This window comes from Hypomesus nipponensis, chromosome 15 (assembly GCF_054491055.1).
Source record: "Hypomesus nipponensis isolate SF chromosome 15, ASM5449105v1, whole genome shotgun sequence".
Lineage (NCBI taxonomy): Eukaryota > Metazoa > Chordata > Actinopteri > Osmeriformes > Osmeridae > Hypomesus > Hypomesus nipponensis.
Genome location: NC_140375.1, coordinates 8,605,744 through 8,630,380, shown reverse-complemented (window position 1 = coordinate 8,630,380; position 24,637 = coordinate 8,605,744). Strand labels below are relative to the sequence as shown.

The 24,637-nt window shown below is 46.4% G+C and overlaps 1 protein-coding gene and 1 long non-coding RNA gene across 7 annotated transcripts; both read left to right on the top strand.

The window, feature by feature from the left end:
• The first annotated feature begins 137 nt into the window (after positions 1-137).
• Positions 138-10,146, top strand: LOC146257344 (ubiquitin-associated and SH3 domain-containing protein B-like). 3 transcript variants are annotated; one of them, XM_084673941.1, is made up of 15 exons: positions 315-402; positions 1,206-1,302; positions 3,615-3,668; positions 3,784-3,970; positions 4,098-4,296; positions 4,479-4,648; positions 4,757-4,965; positions 5,144-5,297; positions 5,536-5,659; positions 6,342-6,461; positions 6,738-6,830; positions 7,009-7,150; positions 8,237-8,347; positions 8,677-8,782; positions 9,101-10,146. In XM_084673941.1, exons 2-15 carry the CDS (start codon positions 1,250-1,252, stop codon positions 9,236-9,238), a joined length of 1,860 nt encoding a protein of 619 aa, XP_084530067.1. In that variant the 5' UTR covers positions 315-402; positions 1,206-1,249; the 3' UTR covers positions 9,239-10,146. The 3 variants fall into 3 exon arrangements, with proteins under 3 accessions (XP_084530066.1, XP_084530067.1, XP_084530068.1); XM_084673940.1 differs by lacking the exon at positions 1,206-1,302 and having other exon boundaries at positions 138-402; XM_084673942.1 differs by lacking the exon at positions 315-402 and having other exon boundaries at positions 1,207-1,318.
• A 374-nt stretch (positions 10,147-10,520) lies between these two features.
• LOC146257343 (uncharacterized) lies at positions 10,521-22,853 on the top strand. 4 transcript variants are annotated; one of them, XR_014729856.1, is made up of 4 exons: positions 18,859-19,673; positions 20,339-20,499; positions 20,777-20,934; positions 21,734-22,853. It is a non-coding gene; the product is annotated as an uncharacterized LOC146257343 (long non-coding RNA). The 4 variants fall into 4 exon arrangements; XR_014729858.1 differs by having other exon boundaries at positions 20,339-20,530; XR_014729857.1 differs by lacking the exon at positions 18,859-19,673 and adding an exon at positions 10,521-11,232 and having other exon boundaries at positions 20,444-20,934.
• Positions 22,854-24,637: the final 1,784 nt, after the last annotated feature.

Sequence of the window (24,637 nt, the reverse complement as noted above, 5' to 3'; positions counted from 1 at the left end):
TATATATTCATATTTATCTGAATACATATTTATGTATCAATGTATCAATCTGTATCGCTAAAGAGGTCCTCATTTATAGCCTAGCTAGGTTCACTACTGAAAACTGCTCTGGAGACACACTCACACTCGATCTCATAATTGAACGCTTCTTCAGGGGGCGGGGAGCTGCTACAGTCCGTTGTCACACATAGTTATCTTGCCCAAACAGTCGTACACCTATTCGCGACCTCGCCGCACCACGGCTAAGAGGTAATTCTGAATGGAACCGTGAGAAATGGCAGCAAAAGACGATCTCTACTCCAAAATTATCCCGCGGAGACTTCGGCAGAATCGACAGGGCACTGTGAAATGTGGATCAAATTTGGACGTCCTACTATCGATGGGCTTTCCCAAAGCCAGGGCGTAAGTATCCTGCCTGCCTGCCTGCCTGCCGGACACTTCTAATAAGTAGGCTACAAGTTAAAATGGCACACAGTGAATCTGACCACAAGTAATTTTGCATAACAGTTAATGCTCGTAAGTTACAGTTAGGTACGTAGCTTTAATATCTCTGACAGTGTTTCTCGTCATCATGCGCTTCTACGTAGCCGGACACCGCATAGTTGCCGAGTTCGTATTGCGTATTGACAGCGCGTGTTGCTTGTCAGACTTTGTCAGTAGCCTAATTGTACATAACAGTCCGTTAGGTCAAGGCTACACATCTTCAAGGTGTGGTCATGTTAGTATAGCTTTGCAGAGTGATCGCATAGACAGTGTATTATGTAAAAATTGAAGTCATGAGGAGAGAGAGAGAGAGAGAGAGAGAGAGAGAGAGAGAGAGAGAGAGAGAGAGAGAGAGAGAGAAGAAGTGTGTGTCATCAGGGTCACGCGGTCTGGTGTCCTAAATGGATAGACTGGTGTGTGAACTGAGCTCTTCAGCCGTGTTGCCACAACTGTCCTGTCTGCTAGACATTCAGTATGTGGGGCTCTATGACTCACAAAAATGAACACACACATAATAATGTGTGCCCAACAACACCACCAAGGTCTATCCACCAACATATAGGAAAATGTATGTTTACTGTACAACCATAACACATATTGAGTGTTTACATATTTGTGTGTTTACCAGATGAAAAACTTGTGTTTTCTGTGGTAAACTTGTGTGGCCGGTTTCTCTTTGAATGTTGTGAAAAGAAATTCACAACTATTGAATTTACCAACAGACAATGACTGTCTCAGGGTCCTGGGTGACTGACCGAACATACACATGCATCAATACAACCCCAGGCTCTGTTTTTCAGCCAGGAGATGGAGAGAGAAGTATAAAGAGAGAGACGTGTGTGTGTGTGTGTGTGTGTATTGAGGAGGTGGGGAATAGAGCTAGACTAGATGCCCTAAGGCAGGCCACAAGCTTGTCTGCTCACAGACCATGTCTGCTTGGCTCTGACAGCCAGTTATCAATTGCCTCTTCTTTCTTCACTCCTAAGTCTGTTTCCCTTCCTCTTGTGTTTCTCTTTCTTTCCACCTCCTTTCTTTCTCTCTCTCTCTGTCTCTCTCTCTCTCTCTCTCTCTCTCTCTCTCTCTATCTCTCTCTCTCTCTCTCTCTCTCTCTCTCTATCTCGCTAAACTTCTGTCTATAATCCCCTCCTTCTATCTCATTTTAACCCCGCTCCCTCCCTTTCCTCTCCTACCCCCTGTTCTTCTCTTCTCATTCTTCTCTTTCTTCCATCTTACAACTATTGACCCACTAAATGTCCTCACTGACTTAAAGGGAAAGTACACTTGTCAGACACCCTGAGTGCTTCTGATACACTCAGGTCCTCTCCAGTATGTTAGGCTGGTCTACTCAGGTACCTGCAGTATATTCTGCTGGTCACTGTCCAGATCTACTGTGTGTGTGTGTGTGTGTGTGTGGAGACAGTTGTTCCCAGGCCTATGAAGCAGCTCACACACACTCTGCATATTTCAGGGACTGACAGCTGTCTTCCCTCCCTCCAACAGTCTGTTTGACTCCGTCCATAGGCTTCCATAGGCTGTCTCCCTGTCCTCTCTTCTCTACCTTTAGACATGAGTATATCCATGTCTGTGTGCAAGCTTGTCTACAAACGCACATGAATCAACTATTTTTTTGTTTTATTCTGTTGGTGTGTGCTTCTGCATGTGTGTGTGTTTATGCGTGTGTTTATGTGTGTGTTTATGTGACTGGCCATCTGTGTGTGCTACCTGTGCCAAGATTATTCTGATTCCCAGCCAGGAGCTACTATATGTCCTTTCAGCACTGTTATGTCTCTCTCTCTCTTTTTATTTATATATTTTTGATCTCTCTTTTATTCCTTCCCTTCTTTTCTCCCTTTCTCTGGTGAGGGTCCATCCTTGAATGTTTTAGTACATAGGCTATATACAATTGTATGTGACCTCAACAACTGTTATCTGGCTCTTTGGGAGATCTGTTTCCTGCAGAGGAGGAAGAGATAGATGAAGGAGAGCAGAGGATGAGCAGTGCCTTGGCTCTATCTGGAGAAGTGGAGGATAGACTCTTCTGTTCATGTAGTGTTTCCAGAGGTCTGACAGTGTTAATAATCTGCTCGAAGCTCCTTGAAGGAGATGGTGATTAGAAGGAACACTGAGGGCTCCAGAAGGAACCTACTGTTTCACTGTGTGCACTAGCCTGTTGTGTATGTATTGTGTTAGTGTGTATTCCCCTATGCTAGTCTGTGGATGTGTGTACGCAGTCCCAGACAGAAGGAGGCTCAGAAACAATGTCCAGTGGAACAGGAAGTGGTTTATCAGTCTTATAATAGTGAGACAGGAAGTGTGTGTGTCCTTTAGCTGCACCAGCCAGAACAAACACAGGATTCCGGGAATAGAACCAGGTAGTTACTGCCATGACTACACCCTGCTAGCAAGTAGCTAGCCAGAGAAGGCTGAACAATAGCCCTGCTAAGGCTACACCTAGCTAGCTTCTAGCTTGCCAGAGTAGGCTCTACAATAGAACAGTATGGCTACAGCCATTTGGCAATACTCTTGTGGTGTCTGTCTGTCAGTCAGTCACTCCCAGCTCCCAGAGCACGTGTGCCAGAGTGTTTGTGTGTGTGTGTGTGTGTGCCAGCAAGACTGGAGCGCAACTGTTGTCAAACAATGTGTGTGTGTGTGTGTGTGAAAGAGGAGGAAGAGGAGGGGCCAGGGAGGCAGGGTTAGGGTATCCTGGTCAAAACAACTGTGCTGTGAGCCAGCCAGCATCTCAGCATGTGTCTCCTTGTAATGTGTGTCGTACTGTATCAGACATGAAGTAGACGTGGGGGAGGTGGTGTCCAGTTAGCCACAGCAAAGCATGTCACACTTTGTCATGGTATCACATTGCACCTCTTACTTTTCCTGTCTGTCAGAATCTCTGGTTTTGTTTCTTAGACCCAGAGGGAGGCTGGGGCTGGCATTGAGAGGCTATGGGAGGGAGGCTGGTGCTGGTGGAGTGGGGGATGTAGATTGGAGGTGGGAGGCTGGGGATTGGATGTTGGGCTGATGTTGGGGGTGGGAGAGAACAAAGTACAGTCACAGCCCAGCTAGGTGCTGCTAAATGCCTCCTCTAGCTCTCCAAACGTGAAAACAATCTTGTGTCCATCTGTCCTCCACAGACTGAAAGCCCTTGTTTCAACAGGAGGCAGGAGTGTACAGGTAGCATGTGACTGGTGAGTTAACAGAGCCACTCAAGCATCAACACACTTAAAGCATGAAGTGATATACTGCCTCCTAAAGGAAGTAAGGCCCTCTGCCCCTTTGCTCTTCCCCCACCACCACCCTCAGGTTGTTTTCCCATGTGGATGACCCGTTCCTGGATGAGCCACTCCCCAGGGAGTACGTGCTGTACTTGAGGCCCAGCGGACCACTCCAGAACCAGCTGTCCCACTTCTGGGAGCAGAGCCGGGTTACCTGCGGCAGGAACAAGGCCCACAACATCTTCCCCCACATCACGCTCTGCCAGTTCTTCATGGTGAGGAGGAAATCAACTCACCAGGAACTGACCAGGGTTCAGGATGGCAGTGCTGACATCTCCCCCTCTCCTCCCTTCCCGTTTTCCTCTCCTCCCTTCTTTCCTCCGCTCCTCTCACCCACTCCAGTGTGCTGACCAGAGGGTGGAGGCTCTGGGGCAGGCCCTCCAGACCACCGTGGGCCAGTGGCGTGGGCGTTTCCCCTCCCCCCTCCCCCTGGAACTCTACTCTTCCCCCTCCTTCATCGGCCTCTTCGTCCAGGAGTCGGTTGCTGATGTCATGAGGCAGTTTGCCGCTGACTTTTCTACAGAGGCTGCCAGGAAGGCAGGTGAGTCCAGATGAGAAGAGCTAGAAGAAGCTACCGTGTCTGTCTGACTGCCTTTTGTGTGTCTGATTGCAATGGTTTCTGGCCACTAAGTGATCAGTTTGGAGATTAATCCCAGTAGATTAGAGTAGCTGGAAGCCCCGCCCTGTCTCTGTCCATCCCTCAATCTCTCTCTACTTACCTAGATGTGCTAGTGGAGCCTCACAGGAAACAGCTCCATGTGACGCTGGCATACCACTTCCCAGCCAATCAGCTTCCAGTCCTGGAGCGACTGGCCAAGGGCATCGAGGTTAAATTGGGCTGTGATTGGTTAGCTGTCCTCCTCTCCCGGGACATACGATTTGCCAATCATGAGGTAACATCTGCCTGTTACACTGACACACATGTACTCTTACCCCCATAGCCTACACTAACACACCTCTTCTCTGTCCCCTCTCACTCCCTCTCCACTCCTGCCCCCCAGACGCTGAGGGTCATGTACCCCTACGTTCCCCAGAACGAGGATGAGCTGGAGTTGCTTCCTGGCGACTTCATCTTCACGTCTGCCCTGGAGCAGGGTGGGGCCAGTGAGGGCTGGGTCCTGGGATCCTCTCTGGCCTCTGGGCTGTCCGGCCTGCTGCCGGAAAACTATGTCAGCCCAGCAGATGAGAGTGACACCTGGACACTACACGGGTGAGGGCACCGTAGCAGTACAATGAAGTGGATTGGAGTGGACACAATTCTATGTGATTGCAACTGCAACACAAATGATGTAGCAGCTGATTGGAGAGGCAGCATTGTGTCTGACAGCAGAGCTTGGGGAGAGACAGCAGGCCTGCAGAGGAGAGGAGTGAATGTTTGTTCTCCACAGGTCCTACTCCTTCTTCGATAGGGAGGTCTCCTCCTCTGACAGCAGGGTCAGCAGGGACAGAGTGTCGTTTGACGGACAGCTGGATACCCGTCGTCTTGACAATGGCAGCCCCGAGGAAATGCCCACACTGAGCCTCATCTGCCATCCAATGCAGGTACATTTACCTGACCTAGTCACCTGACCTAGTCACCTGACCTAGTCACCTGACCTAGTCACTTGACCTGAAATAATCACCTGACATGTAGTCACTTCTCTTACTAACTCCATCTGTCTACATATGTCTCTCTCTATCCCTGTTATTCAATCTCAATCTCTCATCCTCTATTTCTCTCATACTCCATCTCTCTTTCCCTTCTCACCCTCTTTGATCTGTTCCCCCATTTCTCTGTCAGGCACTGCGTATTAGCAGTAATCACTCGCGCCAGGCCAAGAGGACCCTGCTGGTCTGTCGCCACGGCGAGAGGATGGACGTGGTGTTTGGAAAACACTGGCTTTCTCTCTGTTCTGACAATACAGGTCTACACACACACACACACACACACTCTCTGCTCTGACAATACAGGTCTACACACACATACACTTAGTGTTAGTGTGTGTGTGGTAACATTGAAGTGTTTGTGTTTAAAGGGACTGTTCACCCCAAAATCTAAAAATGCTTTATGATGAGTTTTGGAGATATCTGAGTTTTGGAGATATCTGCTTTAGAAATGGCAGCCTTTTCTCAAAACAATTTTCTTCCTACTGAACTACACCCGCCAACCATATCATAAGCAGGAAGCTCAAGCCTCTCGTTCAAGAGTAGAAGCACGCTTCTTTCTGTGTGGTGATGGTTGACAGGCAGAGTTTGGTAGAAAGAAAATAGTTCCTACATAAAACTTCTCACAATAAGGTCTGTACATAATCTTTTGTAACCGGGTTATGATTTCTGGAAAGAGTCATTGCAGAGTTTTTCAAATTTATTTTTTTGCCACAAGACCACAAGATTAGCCCAATGTAGTGTCATAGAGAAGGCAGACATCTCTACGGCACCAAAAAAATTATAGATGGAAAAATAGCACAACAGGTTAAGTACTGGTACTGTATGTATTTTAGATTGGGGGTTAACTGTCCCTTTATTGGAACATTGTTTGTACTTTATTTATTCTTTGGCATATATATCTGTGTATCTGTTGTGTATATGCTGGGGTATGTGCTACAGGTCGATATGTGCGCTCCAACCTGAATATGCCCCCCAGCCTGCCCCTCTGGGGGGAGCAGAGAGACTACAACATGGATGCTCCCATCACAGTTCTCGGTTCCACACAGGCGGCCGTCGTCGGTACGGACCTTTCTGCTCCGATCTGAATTTATTATCATCTATAGAGTAGGTTTACTGTACATCAAACTGGTTTGTGAAACAAAACATCAGCATGTCAGCCGCGTCCCCTTACAGTAAGGGTGCTGCTGCCCTCTGCTGGTCAGTCTTAAGAACACCATCTGGATTATCCATCTACAACGTACACCTTTTTTATAATATCAGCAGGTTATTGAAATGCTTCCAACATGTTCAGCATTCCGAGGTAAAGGTGAACGGCTTTGTTTATTTGTGTTGCAGGAGCAGCATTGTTGGAGAGTAACACAGTTATCGACCATGTGTACTGTTCTCCCTCCCTGCGCTGTGTGCAGACAGCTCACAATATCATTAAGGGTGAGTTCAACTCACACACACACAGGCATGTATGCACACACACACACACACACAGACACATAGACACACAGACACACAAAAGTATGCATACCTGAGTGTTTACCTGTAAATTCACATACAGAAATACAAGTGTTTTGTTCCTGGGCCGGGGTAACCTGTCCCTCTGTCTCCCCTACAGGACTGCAGCAGGAAGGAAGGCTGAGAGTCCGGGTGGAGCCTGGCCTGTTTGAGTGGACCAAGTGGGTTTCAGGGAGCGCTCTCCCTGAATGGATCAGCCCCAGTGACCTGACAGCACACTACTGTGTAGACACAGCCTACAGGTCAGTCTAGACAGCCTTACAGTCACATCTGTGGATCGCCAGACCTCATGTTAACTTGTGTCTGTGGCGGATTTAGTGATTTGGGGGCACCAGGCGAAGACAGGCATGGGGCCCCCTTAACTCCTATTCTCACTCTTTTCAATCCATATAATAATTATCAATATAATAATAACTAGCAAGGGTACAATTTCTGGGGAAATTGTGAGGTGTGCTTGCGTCGGTTGCAGATGAGTTAGTTATTCCTGTATATAAAAATGCATACTCATTATTTATGAAGATTGCATAGATTTAAAAGCATACATTTTTTGCTGCTCTTTTACATATATGTTTGGCATCAATATTGTATGTAGTGAATACATTGACAGAGGATATTCAGCAGCTTTGCAACAATGGACCGAATGGCTTCGCTCGCTTCTTTCTCCGCTGCCATTACGGAACTACAACACAAACTAGCGCCACTCCCTCTGTTCGCTGATTGGCCGGTAGAAAATTAACCAGAGACATCTGACTTATGTACCTCATGGCCAGACTTGGTACAGAAGCGAAATCAAAATTGAGTGGAAGTACGTAGGAGGGCAGAGCCAGGCAAATTATTTGATACCAGTGGAGAGAAAAATTAAGATTTCTTCTGTAGTTTCAGTTTGGCAACTACTGCCAATTGATGTCACGTGCTATGCTGTGCAGTTGCTGCAATCGATGGAATAGTCCACAGTAGTATCGGTTGGGAGGGGAAGTCTGCTTTGACACAAATAGAATACACGCTCTGTTGGTATTTTTTTGATACTTTTGGGGAAGGTTATGACTTTTAATCAATTTGTATTATTATTATAGTTATTTTTGATCATATAGTATTTTTATGGAGTTTTTCAAGGGGCCCCTGGCAGCTGGGGGCCCCTGGCAGCTGGGGGCCCCTGGCAGCTGGGTGCCCCAGGCAGCTGGGGGCCCCTGGCAGCTGGGGGCCCCTGGCAGCTGGGGGCCCCTGGCAGCTGGGGGCCCCAGGCAGCTGGGGGCCCCTGGCAGCTGGGGGCCCCAGGCAGTTGCCTACAGTACCTAATGGGTAAGTCCACCCCTGACTTGTGTCTCCAGACCTCTGCTCCCAGCCTCACAGCTCCGTGTGTCTGAGTCCTATGACAGCTATGTGAGCCGCAGCTACCAGGTCACCAAGGACATCCTGGCAGCCTGCAAGAACACAGGCAGGTGTCTGTGTGTCTGTATCTGTGTGTGTGTCTGTGTGTGTGTCTGTGTGTGTGTCTGTGTGTGTGTCTGTATCTGTGTGTGTGTCTCTGTGTGTGTCTGTGTGTGTGTCTGTGTGTGTGTCTGTATCTGTGTGTGTGTCTGTGTGTGTGTCTGTGTCTGTATCTGTGTGTGTGTCTCTGTGTGTGTCTGTGTGTGTGTCTGTGTCTGTGTGTCTGTGTCTGTGTGTCTGTGTCTCTTTGAGACGTATGCATTTGGGTCTGATTGAGATGTGTGTGTTCTGACTGGTGATGTCTTGTTGTCCCTTGTGTACTTGTTGTCCCTACAGGAAGAGGGGTTCTGCTGGTGGCTCACGCGTCCTCCCTGGAGGCCTGTACGCGCCAGCTGCAGGGGCGGAGTCCACAGAATGCCAAGGACTTCATACAAGTGGTCAGAAAGGTGTGTCTGAGACAACTCCATCTTTCTCAACACCTCCAATCTCCTCCACCTTCTCTCCATCTCCCCCTTTTTCTGTCCCTTTGACCATCTCTCTTTTCCTCCCCCCCCTCATCATATAGCCCTCTCCCTCCCCTATCTATCTCACCTTTCCTCTGCCCTCTCCACTCTTGTCCCAACTTCCTCTCTTTATTCTTCTGTCACTTCCTCTTTCTTCTCTCTCTTGTTCTGTACCTGTCAGTTGTCCAGATGCCCTCTTTCCATCTTGTAGCTATTCCGAGTTGTTGTCTAAGGCGTTCAGCAGGTATTCCTCCCCTCCAGGTTCCGTACCTAGGCTTGTGTTCATGTGAGGAGCAGGGAGACACAGGAGTGTGGCAGCTGGTGGCCCCGCCCATCCCACCTCTTACTCATGGACCCAACCACAGCTTCAACTGGAGGGAGGCACTGCTGCAGGAATGAGACATTGCTGAAGCCACCAGGGCCTCAAACCACTTTAATTAACAGTGTTTCTATGTGCAGTTTATGAAATGAATGTTACAGGACTTTTGGGGAGGATCCAGCAAATGTAGAGGTATGATATTATGTCAGGGCTACTCCAGGATTATGTCAGGGTTATGACATTTTTATGTCAGGTGATGTCAGGACTATATTAGGGTTATGATATTTTCATATCAGGCCTGTGTCAGAACTATGTGAGGACTAATTCAGGCTGTGTCAGGACTATATCAGGGCTCAAGCTGGACTGTGAGCATGTCTGCATTGCTACTGAAGAGCTGTTCCTCCTAATGTTTCATCTGCCAGCCTTCACTGAGGTGGTGATCACCTAGAGGAAGTCAAGGTCAGGTGCCAAGAGCATCAAGTTAATGTATTTATTTGTAGCATAGTGGGGTGGATGGAAATGGCCGTCTCAGGTGCTGATTGGTTGAAAACCAAGCTGCCTCAAGTTCTGATTGGTGGATGAAAAAACTGCCTCAGGTTCTGCTTGACAGATAATGGCGGGTTTCCCAGATTCGTTAAGAAGCTCTTAGCGTTAAGAGCTTCTTAACGAATCTGGGAAACCCGGCCAATGTCTGAGTGCCTCATCATGCTAGCTTAAGCTATTAACTCAGAGTGGTGATATGTGTGTGTGAGAGTGTGTGTGAGAGTGTGCATAGCCCCAGCAGACACTGCTGGGCTATGACCCACTACAATTCAACTGAAGAGCTTTACCGTCGTATTTATTGTGCATTGATGTAGGTTATGCTGTATGATATTATTTACTTTCATGTTGAGTCTCCTTGCTATAAGTTAGCGTTGCAGAAATATGGCAATAAGATAACAGTGTCTTTTCAGACACCACATTTAAATAAATATACACATCTAACTTTTCCAACAGTTCCCTGGTTTTCCAATGGTAGGGTGTTCATTTCAGAACGCACTTACAGCCACTCTTAGGCTTACCTGTTTGAGTATGGTTGCAGCAGGGTCAGAAGGAAAGCAAATGAAAAGAACACAATTGTGACTCACACACAGGCAGACATGGAACAGACTCGCTGGGTCAGATTTATAGGAGCTTCCGATCCACTAAAAAACAAGTCATTATCGGAGAGCCTCTAATAGTGCTCTCAGTGTTCTTTTCAAGCTTTTAAAGTAATTCGTGATTGATCGCTAATTATCGGTGACGGAGCCTCTCGAGACAGCTGAACACTCCCCACCTACCCCCCACCCCCTACTTCTTCCGGTTTGACGGGAGCAAGAACTTACAAACGGTCGACTCTGCTCCTTGTTCATTGGAGTCAATAGTCTTCTAGACGTTTGAATAATCATTGCTCCAATGAAGGAAGTTGCAATTAAAGCACTGGCTTACCGACAGCATCATGAACAGTAGGCTTACAATAATAAAAATAACTATGACCATGTCACTAGTACACAGGGTGTCAACTTGGAACGCAGTGAAGAGTCTGCTTCACAATAAATCCAGAATGAAATTTAAAATAAAAGTTGATTGCAATGGTCCAAATATGGATCAGTCTTGAATCAACTGATAGATCGAGGACCATTGGATTTATCCCCCTCTCGCGGTGCGTAATGCCAGGAGCGCCTCTATATGCCGCACGCAATTGATGTTGGCTGTTTGGATGTGAATCACTTTCCTCCCTGCAGCAACAATGAGGCGTCAATGACACTGTATTTGTTTTCAGTGTAAGATCAATATTCGTCTGCTTTTGTCCGTCTTAAAAATCTATTGGCTCTGTTGCGCTGTCTCCAAAATCCGGATATAAGAGCCAGTGTCTGCATTTCAGAGGATCTCTTCTTTTCGGTACACATTTGGACCAGTCAGTGAGATAGCGGGCGAACCGGAGGCAGCAAGTTGGTGCCAACCAGTTGCCCAGCCTGACAAAAGAGAGAACTTGAATCGGACGGTAACTTTAGACCGAATTTGAAACTGCAAATATTCTCAGTTGGAGTGCGCGGTAAGTATCCTGATGCTATATATCGAGGTCTCTATAAACATATTGTAAACAATATGTGTGAACTGTATGTAATACTATTATTAATGCGACTCTGCCGGGGTATGTTCCTGATCATATAGTCCACTGATTCGATCCACGTAGGCTTGCATTTTGTACGGGTGAAATTAGGTCCGTATAAGGATTAGGTTATAAAGAACGTGTTTCATACATATTTTATAAATCGTATAAAACACTTTCGTTTATGCACATAAGCAGATGGTGCCGAGGTCAGAGGTTAACGGGTATCCATCAGTCAGGGCAATGGCCAGGGTTAGCGTAACAGTCAAAAAGTAAAAGTGACCACACGATGACATCATCCCAGACCCGTGTTTTATTGAATAGTTCAATTTGTTGATGCTTGATGACTTAGCTAGAAAAGTTCCGGTGTAGGGGCTTCTTCTGGGCTCCGATAATAATTGTAAAAAAAATATACATTATTATTTTTATGAATAAGCTACCTCAAATGATCACTTTAGGCTTCATGTTTCTAGATAAGTTTAACCATGAACAATTCCTTAATCTGGAGCTGATAGCATAGCTTCAAGCACTAGATTGACATATAGCTGTCACATTTAAATTAATGGAGGGGATATCACTTTTATTGTTAATGATGCTTTTAGTGCATGGTCAATATAACAGCATGGACCTATTGATCCAGATGTCACTGATATTACCAGTAGATGTCCTTATGGGAATTAAGTGTAGCTATGACCCTGCTAAAGACTTGGTCTCCATGAAGGTGGACCGAGACCAAGATCAGATCTGACCAGATGCAAACCAGAACTTGGACCATACCAGATCAGATCACATTACGACTAAGAACTAAGAGGAAAATAGAGGAGAGGAGCTTATAGTGAAACGCATTTCCCAGACATAATATGTAGTTTTCCTGCTTAGCCAGCAGAGGGAGTAGGCAAACGTGTTTGTTCAAGAGAAGAGTCCAATGTCCTTCTAGAGGCTCTCGAGAAGAAGAGCTGTCGGAGTCACACCTCTGTGATGCGATAGTGATGAGTCTAATCCAGCTTCATACCTTCGTGTTAACATCACATACGTTGAAACAAACTGAAATTGTATTTTTTTGAAAAGTATGGGACTATTTTATGGCTACACTTAAAATGTCATATAAATAATTGAATGCAGAAATTGCTCAGATGCCTGGAAATATTAAAATAATTATACTGCAATTAGCCTCTGAGGAAGATTTAGATAGACAAAGTTTCATTGTTACCACTATGATATTTCATATGGATAATGCATACATAAAGCCACAATCAGAGGCTGGGAGATGATAAGTGTATGTAATTGTGGGCCCCCCTGGCCCCCCCTACTACCCTCCTCTTTGCCGGCAGTGTAAACACCAGAGCTGGAATGTTGGACTCTCTGACCTCAGCAAACACTCTGCTACAGTTCACTCAGTTCAGCATGGCCGCACCGTGCTCCTGCCTCACACCCTCCCCTCCAGACCCCCTCTCTTCTCTTCTCTTCTATCCTCTTCTCCTCTCCTCTCCTCTGCTATCCTCTCCTCTCCTTTCTTTTCATTTATGTATGTATGTATGTATGTATGTATGTATGTATGTATGTATGTATGTATGTATGTATGTATGTATGTATGTATGTATGTATGTATGTATGTATGTATGTATGTATGTATGTATGTATGTATGTATGTATGTATATGTGTGTGTGTGTGTGTTGTGTACTTTGTTGTGTAAGTGCATAGTGTGGTGGTGCTGGTGAGCAGGGGTTTGCGACATCTTAGGTAATGCTTCTATTGGTGCTTGGAGGTACTGCAGGCTTTGGGAGTGGCGAAGAGATGATGCTTTTATATATCTGCTATTTCACTGCGAGATGGTAACAGAAGCCTGAAAGAAAAGCGAAACATAAAATATTAAATTGACAGTTCTAATGCAGTGACTGTTAACCTTGACTGTGGGTCCAGTTGACTAACTGAAAGGTGTAAGGAGGAAAGGGTGAACAAAGGAATGAAATGAAAGACAGGAAGGTGTGAGGGAAGGAGATGATGGACAAAAAAGGAGAGGAAGGAAAAAAAGGAGGAAGAGAGAAAAGAAAGATGTCAGAAAGAGGGAAAAACGAAGAGAGGAATGGAGGGGGATGGGAGGAGCGAAGGAGGAGGAGAGACCAGGCAGAAAGAGCGGCAGATGGTTGGAAACTCTTAAATTATTGATCTGGGCTGGAGTCTTGGGAAGAGAGATGGAGGACTGGAGGAATGGATAGAAGGATAAAGCAATGGATTTACACATTCTGCAGATACTTCTATTAGTGGAGGACAGAGAGGTGTGCATTTGGTCCTTCTCAACAGCAGGGGGCAATGTCTGTATGACTGCACTCGGGACTACACACACTACTACTACACACTACATACATGCACACTAGAAAGGCAACAAACACTGTTCACTACATACCCAACACACACTACACAAGCACACAATTCACTAAACCCAACACAGACTACCACACATAATATTGTAGCAAGACAACACACGTTTACTTCATCTGTATGTCTCTGACACACACACCGTGGACTCGGGGGGAAATAGAGCAGATAGGAAGCTACGTGCCTTCGTCAAGCGAGAGCTGTCTGGTGTCATGGCAACCAGCACGGATTACTCCACCCTCCTTCCATCACAGAGAATGAAGAGATAGAGGGAGAGAGAGAGAGAGAGAGAGAGAGAGAGAGAGAGAGAGAGAGAGTGGGGGGCAGAGTGAGAGTTTAAATCTAGAGGTGAAATGGAACAAAGAAAAATGAGCTGAGGCAGTAGACTAAAGAGAGAGAGAATTAGAGAGAGAGAGAGAGAGAGAGAGAGAGAGAGAGAGAGAGAGAGAGAGAGAGAGAGAGAGAGAGAGAGAGAGAGAGAGAGAGAGAGAGAGAGAGAGAGATGGAGGAAGGGTGCAGGATGCCGAGTGAGAGAATCCAAGATGGCATGGGTGGTGTGGCAAGGTGGGAGACAGAGGAGAGGTCTGGAGAGATTGAAGAGAGGGAAGAAAGGCAAAATTGTGCACGAGCAGTGGAGAGCGGTGAAGGCGATGCTCAGCTGAAGGATGGGCAGGACAAAATGAGGGAGAAGGGAACGATGGGAGTAGAATATAGACAGGACCGAAAAATGGGAATAATGTAGAGGAGGAGAAAAAACGATTAGGTTCAGAGCGAATTAAGGTGCCGCAGAAAGAAAGAGAGAGAGAAATAGAGATGGAGAGAAATAGAAAACAAGAAGGAGGGAGGGGTTTTGGAGGAGACTCAGAGAATAAGGGGGGAGTCAGAAAGAGGGAAGCAGAGTAAGATGGAGGGAGGGAGAGAAGGAGGAGGAAGTGGGACACTAGGTTGTTTGAGGACACTCAGTGAAAGCTGAACTCAATGACATCCCCCACACCTCCATATAAATGCTTCAGTCTCCCTGGAATGACTGAAATGGGGAAGAAGAAAATAGAGCATAGTAAGAAAAGTATGACTGCAGGACACTATGACTGCAGGACAGTACTACTGCAGGACACTCTGACTGCAGGACAGTACTACTGCAGGACACTATGACTGCAGGACAGTACTACTGCAGGACACTCTGACTGCAGGACAGTACTACTGCAGGGCACTATGACTGCAGGACAGTACTACTGCAGGGGAGTACGACTGCAGGGGAGTACAACTGCAGGACACTACGACTGCAGGACAGTACTTCTGCAGGACAGTACTACTGCAGGGCACTACGACTGCAGGCATTATGACTGTGCACAACCTAGCAAAAATGCACTTATCACAAGATCTGTCTCAGTATACATCGTCTGTCCATCCATTTGTCTGTCCAATCAGAATAAAGAACAGAGCTGGAGGGATTGTCAAAGGGAACGAGGGATTACATTACATTTACATTTAGTCATTTAGCAGACGCTCTTATCCAGAGCGACTTACAGTAAGTACAGGGACATTCCCCCTGAGGCAAGTTGGGTGAAGTGTCTTGCCAAAGGACACAACATCATTTGGCACGGCCAGGAATCAATCCCGCAACCTTTTGATTAATAGCCCGATTCCCTTACCGCTTAGCCATCTGACTCTGAGATGCAGGGACAGAGAGATGCAGGGACAGAGAGATGCAGGGACAGAGAGATGCAGGGACAGAGAGATGCAGGGACAGAGAGATGCAGGGACAGAGAGATGCAGGGACAGAGAGATGCAGGGACAGAGAGAGGCAGGGACAGAGAGAGGGGCTGAAGGGAGGATCGAGGGCTGCAGCTGTTTCTGTTCTATGGTCAACAATCTATAAACACACCAGCTGCCTGTCTGACCATCTGCCCTTCTCGTAGCATACAACACACACACACACACACACTAACACGCACGCACACACACTAACGTACACTCACACATGTGTATCATTTTTTTCTGATCTGCTGTCCAACTACTGACGGGCTATTTGTAGCTAACCAGTTTGTAGTTAACCAGTTTGTAGTTAACCAGTTTGTAGCTAACCAGTTTATAGTTAACCAGTTTGTAGCTAACCAGTTTGTAGCTAACCAGTTTGTAGCTAACCAGTTTGTAGCTAACCCTGTTCTCGGGATGTCATAGATTTATTACCTATGATTTTTTCTGCTAAGGAAGATATTTCTGCTACCATATCAGTCTTTCTGGCACAACATGAATAACCGTCTTAAAGAAGACATCACACACACACACACACACACACACACACACACACCCCCACACACACACACTATAAATAGAGCCAAGCAGCCCACAAGGGCTTGTTAAAACTGCTTACACCAGACAGCTGCATTTGCATATCTTTAATGTGTGCTTTTCCTTTCCACTCTCCCTCCATCTCTCCCTTTCTCTCTCTTCCCCTCTTCTTTCACAACTTCCCTCAACCACTCTTACTTTCCATTTCAGTTTATCCTTAAAAAATGTGAAAAAACGAGATGTTACTAAAAATGATTGACACAACAAACTGACTCAATAAATTACAATAGATTACGCTGAATTTACAGAATAATCAGTCAGAATAAGGATAACAGTTGGAACCCAAAATGGACTGACAAAACAATCCTCAAACCTAGACTAAATCTCATCTTCTTCTCTCCCTCTCTCTCCATCCCCTCTCTCCATCTATACCGGTCACATCCAGATAATATTCTGTTGAATTATAGTTCTCTCAACCCCAAGAGAGAAGTGCAATCTGGGATCTGTAGTTCTCTGGTTACCAAGACAGGAACTAAGAGCTTCATCTGCTTCGTCATTAACACAATGATGACTCTCTCTCTCTCTCTCTCTCTCTCTCTCTCTCTCTCTCTCTCTCTCTCTCTCTCTCTCTCTCTCTCTCTCTCTCTCTCTCTCTCTCTCTCTCTCTCTCTCTCTCTCTCTCTTTCTCTCTCTTTCTTACTCTCACTCTGTCGCTCTCTCTCTGTCACACATGCACACACACACACTATGGTTTCTCATCATGCTCATCACACTCCCATCCCTCGATTCAGCTCCTCCCCTCTAATAAAGAACAAGAAAGAAAGAAAAGTCAGTGTGTGTCTGGTAAAGTTTTGGAGCTGAGGTGCATTGTGGGAGAGGAGCCTGGGGGGTCTGAGGTGTGGATGGATGCCAGCGATTGGTGGAGGACTGCTGCATCTGAACGTGAGGCGAATATCAGAGAGACGGAGAGAGAAGGAGAATGAGGGAGACAGAGGAAGAGAGAAACTGAGCATGAGGGAGAGACAGGAGAGCAAAGAGAAACAGCTGAGTGAGGCCTAGGTAGACAAGGAGAAGAGACAGATGGAGAGAATGACAGGGTGAGTCAGGGGTGAGTGTTGTGACCTGAAGCAAGTAACCACAGCATGACCTACTGATCCCTCTCAACTCTTACTCCAATGGAGATCAATCTGACTTCTTTTTTTTCTTTTTTTATGTACTCTGATTTGCTGTCTGTGGAGCCACCTAACCCTATCCTTGTTCCATACCTAACCCTACACCTACCCCACCCAACTGCACACAGAGAGTGTTGGCACTAGTCAGTAAAATAAATCCCGGCTTCTTTACCACTATATGTTCCCTGTCTTGTCCTTAAACTGCTGACTCACCTGTAGATTACAGTACAGTACTGTACAATGCAGTAGAGTTGATTCCAGGTGTTTTACTGCTCTCTTTGAGTTTCAGAGACACTATTTGCTTTACTACTGAGTTAATCGCTCATTCTTTCCATCAACTCTGTGAGGAGAATGTGTGAAAGACAGCAGTCTGTCTCCATCTTCCTGCTTCAATACTTGCTAGTATCCCCTGCCCTCAGCTGGGATTGGACGACAGTTCCTGCTCACAGACTCCCACCCGTAGATCCAAACCTGTGCTGCTTCCTCCAGCCACAAGTTAGCTTCTACAGGATTGGGTCTGTGTGGCCCTGCCCTGGAACTAGGCAACCAACGTACAGAGACAGAGACAGAGACATAGGCTGAGAAACAGAGGGAGAGAGACACAGAGGTAGAGGTAGAGAGAGAGAGAGAGAGTTGGCAAAAGAGAGACAAATAGAGGAAAGAGGAGGAAGACAATGCGATAGATAGTGGTAAAAGAGAGTAGACTGAGGTGCCAGGGCCTGGTCACCGTAACAATACCCCTTTGATGTTTCCAAGCCCATACACAACTGTTATGTTGGACATGTCATTTTATGTGACACATATCAATCACACATCACCCACTCCATCTTACATTATTGCATTCTGGGTGTTTGGCACTGCTTCCTTTACTACTTCACTAGGTCCAGCATGTGTCTTTATTTGTGTGGATAAACAAGTATACCATATGTATGTGCTGTGGAGTGTGTGTGTGTGTGTGTGTGTGTGTGTAAGAGAGATAGTGAGTGAGTCCCAGACTCACTGCTGTGTCTGCTTGCAGTGGCGGCTCTTTCAAAGAGTCTAATATTAGCTCCTTGTGACTGGCTGGATCTGAGTGTTTGTACGTGTGTACTGAATAAGAGGTAAGATATAAAAGTGGTACCGTCAGGTCTGTCGGGGGGAGGGGGGGGAAAGAAGGCTCTAGGAATTTGCAGACAGAAGCAGACATACAGGACAGGAGATGTGGCAAGGCAGGCACAGTGGACAGGAGACAGAGAGAGGGAGAAAAAAAGAGATTAAATTGAATTAAGACAGAAAGAAAGAGGGACAGGGAGAGCGAAGTCGGAGAGTGATAAGTGGGAAAGCAAGGGGGGGCGGTGTAGTATAGGGGATTTATCCTGCTGGTCGTTGATTCAAGTCTACTGAGTGTTGTACCTCACGCTCTCCCTCCCTACTGCCTCTGACCCTCCCCCCCTCATCCCTCCTCCCTCCCTCCTCCCTGCCCCCTCTCTCCCTCCTCTCTCCCTCCTCTCTCCCCCACTCCTACCAAAGCCTGGGGGAGCCAGAGGAGATTAGATGTAGCCTCTATAAGCCAAGCACATCATGTAGCTATGTTTCTCTGCTCTCTCTCTCCCTCCTCTTTCTCTCTCTTACTGTCTCTGTTTATCAATCGCTCTCTCTCTCGCCCGTTCGTTCTCTTTTTGAAGTATAGTGTTAATGATGTCGGGCATGTGTCAGGGAGAGAGGAAGGGAGGGAGGGAGGGAGGGGGGACAGAGCGAGAGGGAAAACGAGAGACAGCCCACGTTGAGAGGAAGACAAGCACCCAAAAGAGAGAACAGGGGAAATAAAATACCAGCAAGGTGGAAAAGAAACCAGCGACTCTCTCTCTCTCTCTCTCTCTCTCTCTCTCTCTCCTCCTTCTCCCTCCCTCCCTCCCTCTCTCCTCCTCTTCTTCCCCACCTCTCTCAGTATCTCCAGCTGATACAGCACAGACTGGGCCTCTTGCTGTAAGTGATCACAGCTGTGTCACAGCTTACTAACGGAGGAGATTCTTCAGGTTTATTTTTTCGGGCAACTTTTTTTTTCCTCTCCTTCCAATCAACATGGATGCATAAAGGACTGCAGGGAGCATGCGCGCACGAGAGAGATTGAACGAGAGGGAGAGAAGGAGAGAGCGAGCAAGAAAGAAAGAGAGAGAGTCAGGAGAGGGCTGACTGGCTGGAGGTTCTACATTCAGTCGCATGTTTTTGATCAGTACAGAGAAAGAGAGGGAGAGGGAAGGAGAGATGAGTAGACAGAGGAAGAAGAGGGGAAAGGCAGAGAGAAGGAGAAAGGGAGGAAGAACACAATTGAAAGTGAAGCGGCAGGACAAGGAGCATCGCCTCATTCTGTCATTTCCTAACGGGGATTTATACCTTTCTGCCCGGCAACCCTTCCACCTTTTTACCCGGCGACCCCTCCACCCCTCCTTCTCTCCTCCTCTCCACTTCTGTACCTTTCCATCTCAGCACCGGGGCTAAACTGGAGCAGAGTCTGGGTTTGACACACATGGAATCATTGCATGGGTTAACAGCGCAGAGACACAGTGAGTGACTGAGTGAGTGTGTGGGGGGTGTGTCCATGTAGGGGGCATGTGCATGTGTGTGCTGCATGGCCGTTTGTGTGTATGTGAGTGTGTCCCTCTCCTTGCTCAGGCAGACTGGATGCTTCTTTGGCAATGTGTTTTGTGCGGCTAGAGGCTAGATTGACTCCCTCCTTTCTTCCATTCTGGATGGTTTCTATTTTTTTACATCCATCACTCCATCCATCCATCCATCCATCATCCTCTAACATGTTTGTAAACTATGGTTCTCTTTGTTTTAGGGCCCAAAGGTATAGATTTTCTTCTTGTCAGACTCTATGTGTGTGTCGGTGTGTGAGTCGGTGTGTGTGTATGTGTGTGTGTGTATGTGGCGAGGGCACATGGTTCCCTGTACCCCATGCCACCACCCCTCTCATGTCCGTCTGGCTCTCGTCCGCCTCACATTTCCCATGCTTACATATCCTTCTTGTCAAACTTCAAAATGATACATATTTGTCAATTCTCTCACTCAATCTTCCTCCTTCTGTCTCTCTTTCTATATCGTTCTCTTTGTCACTCTCTTTTTCTATCTGATTGTCTCTCAGCCTCTCTGTCGCCCTCGCCCTCACACCCACCCCCCTGTCTCTGTCTGTGCCCCCCCCCCCCCCCCGCCACCGCCTTCTCTGCAGGCTGCGTGTAAGCCAATGCCAGTGGTTCAGCTGTGTCCTAGACCCTGGTGAGTAGATGGTGATGATGATGATGATGATGATGGAAGCTCTTCTTCCTCCCTAAAGCACAACAGCCAACCAGCCTGTGGAGCTCCAGTCCCCTCCGTGTCCCGCGGTTACTGGTGTGTCATGTCTGTGTGTGTGCACATCCATGTAAGCGTGTACATGTGTGCTTGCATGTATCTGCACACGAAAGATATTCCTCATGGGAGTCCGAATCCATCCAGTTGACTGTCCGTACATCAGCCTGTCTGTTTGCTTACCTCCGGGCCTTTTTGTCTTGTGTCTGTCCGTCTGTCATCTGTCAGCCTGTCTTACTGCCCACCCATCTGTCTTTGTGTCCATAAGTATGTGTCTGTCTTCCTGCCTGTGGTCATGATCGTGTCATGTCCCTCACAGCCTGAGAAGCTGAGGGAGGATCAAAGGGAGATGAAAAGCAGTGGACGGAGAGGAAGACAATGAGGCGGAGGAGGAGAAGAGGAAGATGAGGACGAGGAGAGGAAGGAGGATGCATACCACCCAGGGAGCCTGTTATCCCCCATATCCTCATGTGCTTGGTAATAGTGGGTTTCAGATCTATGAAGCAACAATGAGATTAAGCTTTGATTAGATGAAGGGCCCTTTGATTCACTCCACACTGGACTCGACGCACAAACGCCGATGCCAGGAAATGGAAACTTACAGGTATTTAGAGAAAGACAGAAGGGAGATAGACTGAGAGCTGTTCTGAGAAATGTCCAGAGAGACGGAAAGAAGAGCCAGACAGCATAGAGACTCTGTGCCTCACTCCGTCCCTGAGACCCTAACTTGTGACGCTGTCATGTCCACGGGTTGGGCTCTCGGGAGCAGGGAGGGGCGCTCTGTCCCAGTCCTACACTCTTAAACACTGCACAGGAGAAGAGAGACAAAATGAAAGGAGGGAGAGGAGAGACAGAGAATAAGGGAGAGAGAGAGAAGGAAGGGAGGAGAGAGAGAGAGAATGTGGTTATCGGGACGCAATGTTAGAGGGTTAGAAGATGGCTGGACGCTCGGTCATGTGACATTACAGAGGAAAAAATTTGGTCGGAGCTAGCAACTCTTAGGTTGTGCCATGTTAATAGTTAATCACTCTGTCTCTGCTATACTAGTGTCCATGTTAGCGCCCATGCGCTGAGCCATACTTGTGTTCATCTTAGCGACCCTGGGCTATATTATGCAAGTGTCCATGTTAGCCACTCTGGGCTATGCTATGCAAGTGTCATGGTTTATCACCCTGGGCTATGCTATGCTAGTGTTCATATTAGCCACCCTGGACCACACTAATGCTCACGAGAGGTGAACACATGCCGTCTGTTTTTTTGCCACCTCTAAATCTAGTACTCCAGCACGCCTTCACTGAACCTGTGTTTCCGTCCTTGGTTCCTCCCTGACTGGGCCTCCCGAAGGCCGTTTGCACATCCTGCCTTCTAACTTGAGAGCAACACAAAGTACTGTGGAGAGCGTGAACATGAAAGCTCAGTACGCATGTGTTTGTCCTCGTCAAGTCTTTAACTTACTGTTGTACTGTTGTCGAGTTGTCGTTTCTCAGCAGAACATGATGTTGTTGCTCCACCCTCAGCTCTACCGTCTACAGTTGGCTTAGACCCCTTTGTTGTCCCTGGTAGCCTCTGTGGGTTGCAGCTGTCTGCTGAGGGAGTTGCTGTATTGGGAAGGAGGATAGGTTACAGGTTCACATGAGGACCCTGTAGTTAAGGTGGACTTTGAGACTTTCCTGCTTGGATGAGGTGGGCTGAGGTCTGCAACTCTCTCACCATCTGCTCAAGTTGATACCCAGAGCTATGGACATTTCTGGAAAATCTCTGGAACCTTTCTGGAACCTTATGAAAGATTCTAGCTTCTCTAAGTCTCTTACCTGTCTACTAGTTTACAAATCTGCGTGATCTATACTGTGTTGTATATTTGATTTAACTGAGTTGCAGACAATAACCCTTCTTACTCAGGATGGTCAGCCCTCACTTGTGTTATTATAAATTATCTTCAAATAAGACACTAAAGCTAGTATTTTGTTGGTATGGATTTCCTAAAACCTGAATAGTTATACATGAATGAACTAAAAGGGGTTACTTTTATTAGAATTATAACAATAATAATAGCGATCATTATCATTATTAAGTATCTGTATCAATTTATCATTCATGAGAGGCTGCCTTAATGATACACTTCTATCAAACATTTTGACACAGTATGTCAACGTGGGGCTCAGTGTGTGTGTGTGTTATTCTGCCTCTGGTTTAGGGAAGATGGTGTGTCAACTGTTTAGATATATATCATTCCCAGGCTATTGTATTGATGGAAGGGCTGTGAATACTGTTGATGTCTAGTAAAATGTATCTTAACATGTTCAAATGCGCTGATAGTATGTACATATATAATCAAATACATTTTCAGTTTTCAGTTGCACCGATCATAAAATTGCAAACAATAAAACAGGATTGATGCGGATTATGGTGTGGTGTTCAGATTGGGTGCTGTAATATAGAAAAGTAGTTCTAGAAGGCTGCTTTATCATTGTCTCTCTCAGAAAGAACCCCAGTGTTCCGTTTCTCTGCACTGGAATGTTCTCAAGGTTCTGGAGCTGTACACGTGGGGCTCAGCCGGTTGGCCATGGTACAGCACATGTTCACACACAAACACACAACCACCCTCACACACAAACACACAACCACCCTCACACACAAACCATTGTGCTGCATGGACATGTGTCCATCTCAACTACATCAGCAGGTCAACGCAGGGTGTCTTGTCCACTAACATGGAGGATAAATGTGTTTTACTTAGCGTCTCTGTATCATGGAGGTTGGAGTGTAGACTGCCAGTATCTCTATCCGTCTGTTTCTCTGTCTGTCTGTCTGTCTGTCTGTCTGTCTGTCCGTCTGTGTCTGTCTGTCTGTGAGAAAATGTAACTGACAGCCCCAGACTACATCAACTATCTGTTTCAGCAGACCTGCTGGCTGCGTTTCTGTTTAGATTTGTACCTCCCCTCCACTCCACTCCCCTCCACTCCACCCCACCCACTCCATCTAATTTCTCTTCATCTCCCTTCTCTTTCTCCTTCTACATTTTTTGCCTCCAAGTCCCTCCCCTCTCCCCTCTTCCCTCTCTTTCCACCCCTGCCTGTCCTCAGATGGCTTTTGGCCTACTTTCTGCTGCACTGCTTTGGTGGGGAGACCTGCTCTGTATGGGTGGAGGTTAATGAAAAAGAGAGAGACGCTGAGAGAGGAGTAGAAAGAAAAGCTTTAGAATTAGTAAATCCAGCCTTGGCCTCATATACTTGATCATGTTTAAACACACACACACCTACACACACACACACTCAGTCCTTGCAATCCAACACAAAAACAAACACAACCACACATTCAAAATAGACACACTACAAGCCAGTCTGTCTGCCCGGGCAAATCCTCCGACCCAGATGAGCAGTCGTATCTCTGGACAGAGACACCTCTTAAATACCTTTCAACAAGCCCTGCATGGCTGTACGGTATGTGTCTGTGTGTGTTGATATTACAGTTTTTCTCAATTAATGAGACACATTTCATGAATGTGTACTGTGTTTTCTCCAAACTCTAAACACACATCTTCATACTTACACTGTTCTGGCCAAACCCTTGACTTTTGACCCAAAATCAAACACTGTTGTCAAAACCATATTATTTGTCATATAATACAAACTTTGCATTAAAAATTCAAACAAAGCCCTCAAATAAAATCAACTTTATCAATACCTTTTACACTGTGCCAGGAGGTATTGAAAACACTATTATAAAAAGGTTTTCATGAATCATTGACTGTTTGTCCCTGAATTTTAGATATATTCCACCTCATGAGTTTGACATGATGTAAATCATAAAACTCACAATTACTGCAATTGTCCTTCTTACCGGCTGTTTATTTTCTATTTACATTATACAGCAATTGCATTTTGAGCTCTTGTTACTGTAGTGGTCACAGTACACAAATAGTAGTACTGTTAGTCAACAACACAAATTCATTTCTGTAAATTATAATTTAGGGAATAAAGGCAAAAAAAACAAGGAAATAAACAAAGCATTCTCACCTGGGTAAGAGGGCTTGAGTACGCTACAGTGCTGTTCATTCTGGGTCAGCATCCTGTCTCTGACCAGGGTCAGGCCAGAGATTTTCATCAACATCAACTGCAATGTTTTCTCTAGCCAAACAGCAGGGAAAATGTCCTTGAATGCCTGAGCCATCCCTGACAAG